The sequence below is a fragment of the Amborella trichopoda genome, chromosome 1, assembly GCF_054954075.1.
Source record: "Amborella trichopoda isolate Santa Cruz 75 chromosome 1, AtrichopodaSantaCruz75HAP2 v2.0, whole genome shotgun sequence".
Classification (NCBI taxonomy): domain Eukaryota; kingdom Viridiplantae; phylum Streptophyta; class Magnoliopsida; order Amborellales; family Amborellaceae; genus Amborella; species Amborella trichopoda.
The window spans coordinates 59,842,289-59,848,301 of NC_142336.1; the positions used below are offsets into that span (position 1 = coordinate 59,842,289).

Here is a 6,013-nt window from a genome sequence, read left to right on the forward strand (position 1 = left end):
AAATTGCTCCCTATTTGCCTATTAGCATTTAAAAGCTAGGGGTGTGGTTTGTATAAGGCCGATGCTCTAAACAATCCAAGTAAGGCGCATCTTCAAAAAGTGTCAAAAGATGTGGTTTCAATACTAGATATCTTTGTAATAACTTGAAAATTTATTTTCACCTCTAATTATAAAATTTAAAGCTTAAAAAATAGAGATCGAACAGATCTATAAAAATTTGAAAATCTTGAAAATTGACGTTCCAAAAATGCATTGCAAGATGAACTATTTTCAAAACTTAAAATCCATTTTTTCTGATGTTCATGTATCTTAAGGTCTAGATGAGCAATTTGAAGAGACATTTTTTAGGTGTGTCTTAATTTGATTCTTTAGAGCCTCACACTTATATAAACTTTTTCCTTTAGGTAATGATGCATCTCTTCTCAAACTCAAATTAATAAACTTTGCATTTAAATTATATACATGATATCATCGTCCTAGAATATCGTGATAAATTGATTCTACAGAGGTGCTATGGGAGTTATTATTGGCACCAAAACTTATGGTCATACGATAGATATAAAATGAAACCAAACCCTTTTTTTAGAATAATGCATTTCCAATGTCAACTCTTATCCGCCTTCTGCTTTTCCAATTCGTTTTGTTGGCGGGGCAAAGCAAGAGGGGAAAGAAGGAGAACATCAGAGATCATAAGTTCCAGCATTTAAACTTAGATCCTTTTAAACCTTGGATTTCTTATCTTATCCACTATTTTCCTCTTTAAAACAAAATAAAATTTATAAAAGTATCTATAAGATATGAACTATTTAACATTTTATCCATGTAGAATAATATAATTTTAGGATATCATAAAAATATACATGATCATGAATTGGAATAGTGATAAAATGCAAAATGTTAAATAGTGCATCTCTTTTGGATAGTTTGATAAAATTTTCCAAAATCGGAGTTTTATCATCTGCTTTTGAAATTCTATTTATTTATTTATTTATTTGCTTATGGCTAAGTATGCACTCTTTGCTGTTTTGAAAATATTTTATGCTCCTGTAATTGCAAAATGTGCATTTTCTCCCTCAGTTAAAACCCTATTTAGGAGATTTTATGGACCCTGAATAATTGAGGATGTAATCTATCTGACCTAGCAATCAACCTTAGAAAAGGAAATTTGAAAAATGTGCTCCAGATATGCCTCAGAACATGTCATTTTAAGATTAAACAGAGAACATACAATTCTTTGATGATTACGCCTAGGTGTTCATGAACTCAAAATCCTTCCTTTCTTTGATTGAATTGCCATGATTTTAAATTTGATCCTTAAATTTCATATCAAAAAGATTTTCCAAGGCAGCAGATCTTCTGCCCAAGGGATCAAGTGTACATATTGCTCCCTAAGGAGCACACTTCACTTATTCCCTGAGTTTTATTGCATATATATATATATATATATATATACATATATTTTTTTTTTTTTGGGTGCATGAATCAGGTATGCTTGCATGTTTTAGGTAGACTGTGACCGTCCTAGCCTATGGTGTGATAATCTCACCTTACGCACTTTAACAAAAGGTTAGTTGAGATAAAGTTAAGTTGATCTACTCTACCAAGAAAAATAACCTTTCGTTCCCCTGTCAAAATCAAATGAAACTTACCTAAAAAGACATTTATACATGTCTCCACAACCATATAATCTATGTGTCGGGAGACAATAGCTGTATGAATGTTTTCGGATGGCTAAAGTGTGTTGCAAATAGTATCAGAAGTTGGTACCAGTTTTAATTGTTAGGCTAGAATTAATATGCGATATTATTGTCAACGTGTTTTTAACCATTCGATAGAGACTGAGTTGATAATATCTTTAGTTAATATGTTAGTAGATACAAGCAAAAATTGTCCAGAAGAAGTCAAATGAATCTTATTGTTAGCAAAAATACAAGGATGAGGTTTTGTATAAGGTGCCACCTTCTACAAGTAAGCACCCCTCGAAAGTGTCAGAAACCTTACGATGGCTTAAAAATCTATATTCAACCCTAATTATAAAATTTTAAATTTAAAAAATGATACAGATCTGTAAATACTTGAAAGTCTTGAAAATAAACGATCTAGATACTTGTTACAAAATGCACTATTGTTAAGACTTGAAATTCTTTTTTTTTTTTATATCTATATATCTCGAGATTGAGATGATCTATTAAAAGTTTTTTCAACTTCAAATCACTCCTTTCTACTAGATTTTTTAACAGTAACTTACCCCTAATATAGTGGCAAAGTTAAATAAACTTTTCCCAGTGTAATTCAACTCAAGGCTATAACTAGATGCTATAGAGCTCTATGTTTCTCGTGATGGTGTCCGAGTTTCTTTGTTGTTTTGTTTGCTTTTATAGATTAATTTATTTATTGTCGTCCTTTCTTTAAATAAAATATAAAAAATTCTAGAGTTTCTAGGAGACAAATTATCCTTAAATCTCTCGTATTCACTCCTTTAGCAACTAAAGGCGCTTAAAATGTGGGTTTTGTCTTTATTTTCGCAAGGTAATGTGGCCACCTAGGTTTTTAGCAATCCACCCCTATGTCTTAGTTTGTCCACCCAAAATGAACTACTCATAGTCGAAACAACCATTTCATTTTGATTGGGCCTCTTAGTGTTTTCCTCTTTTATTTTATTTTTTTATGTGGGTTTTTTAGGGCATGGGTGTGCAAACTAGTCCCTTTTTTTCAGTGCATGAATTTCAGCTAAGTTTTTTGCATAAGAGCATGGATTTCAACATTACATTGGGATTGTAGCACATAAAAATTGTCACTATCTTGGGGCTTGTATTTTTACATGGAGACGCAAGTCTGTGCTATAAAGACACAGATAAAATGTCTGATGTGGGTGGCTAAAATGACAATTTGTCTTTTAGATAGATTCAGATACATGTACATCACTAAAATAAAGAAGGATGTGAGATTTTAAAATAATTGTTGTGATGTTTCTATGAGAAAAAGTTAATAAAAGGTGGTTCAGTATCGTTAGGGAAATCTTGTCTTTGATGCGTCTAGAACATGTAAGAAACCATAAATATATATTGACCATCTTTGAGATGGGTTTTAGATCTAAAGTTTTGCTAGTTTATCATCGAGATTGTGAATGAAAAAGAAAAGGACCTTGAGCCTTAAACCTATTTTCTTTTGTAACTTTTCGGACTATCAATTTAGACAGTAGAAATGTATTTACATTGATTCATTTGTTTTATAACTCCAAATTTATGGATCGAGGGTAAAAATAAATTTAAAATCATTCAATAAATAAAGGAAAATTATGAGTAAAGCCACTCAGAAAATACTCTGTCCAGAAATGTTATTTTCCTAAAGAAGATAAAATATGAATGAAAATTTATCAAAACACACTCAATGCATCAACTATTAACATTTTATCTATTTATCAAAGTATTCCTAAAATATCAACTCTACTGAATTATGATTATAAGTCTTTCTATGGATGCTCGAAACTAAATAATAAAACAGAATCAGATGTTAAATAGTTGATACCTCGAGCACTTTTTGATGAATTTTTGTAAAATAAAATATATTTATGGAGACCTTTATTATGTCCCCACATTCATCATATTTGCTCTTCCCCAACCTCTAACTTTACCCATACTGGTGGCGACAAAATGATGACGGGCCAAACTTAAAAGGACTCTTCCTAAAGTTACCAAAATATCCCTACATGAGGTTTGATTTATCTCACTCCCTCCCTGTGTTCGAACGGCCCCCTTGCCAAGGGCCGGGTCCGGCTTAACCGGGCACATCCCACCCGATCCAAAAAGTATTAAAAATAAAGAAAAAATACAAAAAGACATAAAAAGTATATTTTCCACGTGATTAAACAAAGCATGTCTAAATGAAATTGAAAAGTAATGAAAAAAATGGATTTTAAAAAGTCGAAATATGCTCAAAAGTATTTTTCAAAATTTCTAAAAAAAAAAAAAGAAGAAAAATATAAAAATAAATAGTCATGACCAAAACACGTTCTAATGTTTGTCAAAAAGAAAAAAAAAACACATTACAACAGATCCCATACTTTTTTGAGATTTTATGTATATATATTTTGAATACCCGGCGAAAACCAAATGAGTGGGTGGTTCGAGTTTGACGGGTCGGTTCCAAGTTGGAGCGGCAGAGGTTGAGGTTGGGAACATTGCTCCCTCCACGTGTGTGGTCAATCTCTCTCTCCCTCCTCTATGCCTTTAATCTCTCTCTCTCACCATCACCGTACAACCCACCCATTAGACAGCGATCACAAAGCCTTCCCATCACTTCCTTACACAGGACAAAGCCACTGTATTTTTCTCTCCCCCACCTCATTAAACAATAAGAATTGCTCTCTCTCTCTCTCTCTCTCTCTCTCTCAAAGCATTTGCCTCTCTTTCACCCCAACTTTATCTTAAACCCACTGTTTTCTCATCTCCCAACCAACTTCCAATATCCCTCTCCCTCTCTCTCTCTCTCTACAATGGACTGCTTCTGCTTCTATGGAAGCGTAGGGGCCGGATTATCGACAAAGATATGGAATTTAACAGAGAAGCCTATCGACTTGCAGATAAGGGTTGGATCCATTTTGAAGAAGGCTCACACAGTGAAACCAGGCAAGTATAAGAAGTTGGGGTGCAAAAGCATTTACAGAACAACAATGGCTACGGAAGATGGGAGCCTTTACATGTGCGATGAGACTTGCAGGCCTTACGTTTGGGTTCATGAGAGAGGAGAATCCACGAGAATGGTGAAGCAACAGTATATAAGCATTGAGGATCTCAGAGATCACTCTGATATTAGGGTTTGCAGAGACCATGTCAAAGGGATTATCACAGTGCAAAAGAAGCCCAGGTTGGATTTCTGCTGAATTTTCATGTCGATCCTTTTTCTTTTTTTTTTTTGCAATTTTCCATATCATTTTCTTTGTTTGGGTGGGGTGTTATAGTAAATGTAAGAAAGGAAATGTATCCTCTCTCTCTTGATGTTTTCTTGCTCTCTTCTCTCCCTCTGTTTTTCTTTTTCATCACCTCTCTCTCCTCTGTTGTTTTCTTGTTCAGTCTCTCTCTCTCCCCATGTGTTTCTCTCTCTCTCTCTCTCTCTCTCTCTCACACACACCTTCTTCATTTGATTGGGTTGATTTGTGAAGTAGACAAATTAAGCCTATAGAGGTTTTTTGTTTTTTCTTTCTCTCTGTAATGCTTTTGTTGCTTTTCCATTTTGTTCTTTTCCTTTGCTTTTGGTTTCGTGGGTTGTTATTGTTGTCCTAAAGCAATATGTAGGTTGGTTGGCTTGGTCAACAAGTCAAATGAGATAAGATGAGTTTCTCTATCCTTTTTTGTGGCTTCTTTCTCTCATCCACCACCAAGCAACTTTTTACATTTCATTTCTCCATCCATATCTATTTTATTATGGTTCTAATAACTTTTTATTTTTTTAATTAATTGGGTTGACTACATAAATATTGATCCGCCATTCTACATATTTAATTTATGAATGTATGTATCACAAATACTAATATTGAAACTAGCATTTAGTGCAACATATCTATATATTGTTAAAACAAATGAGAGGTAAAACTTTATGTGATATATAATGCTTTTGCAATGGGATTCCAAAGTGGAAGATTAACAAGTGTTTGAGTTCCTAAAGTATTAGACAAAATATCGTATCTTGGTGAGCCTACACAACAAAAAATTATAAACAAGAGTGTCTATGTCATGTTATCAAGACTGAACTGTCGTTAGAACGGCTAGACTGTCGGTTGGTGTTTTGGTCTGTTTGGTTTATAACAAGGTAAAAACCAATGTTAACCATTTCTAGCCAATTTGACTAATAGGCTTTCGACTGGCCAAATAAAGTTGGACAATGGTTTTTTAACAAGGTTCAAAACAACGACTCGGCCAAGGCACTCGGGCCCTGGCCGAGTCAAGCTCAAAATCACATAAAAAAATTAGTTATATATAATGAGGAGCAGCTTCTATTCAAAGTGTGTCCATTG

The 6,013-nt window shown here is 33.6% G+C and overlaps 1 protein-coding gene across 1 annotated transcript; it reads left to right on the forward strand.

The window, feature by feature from the left end:
• Positions 1-4,137: 4,137 nt before the first annotated feature.
• Positions 4,138-5,343, forward strand: LOC18440574 (RING zinc finger protein). The gene has a single exon (XM_011627389.3). It carries the CDS (start codon positions 4,496-4,498, stop codon positions 4,880-4,882), a length of 387 nt encoding a protein of 128 aa, XP_011625691.1. The 5' UTR covers positions 4,138-4,495; the 3' UTR covers positions 4,883-5,343.
• Positions 5,344-6,013: the final 670 nt, after the last annotated feature.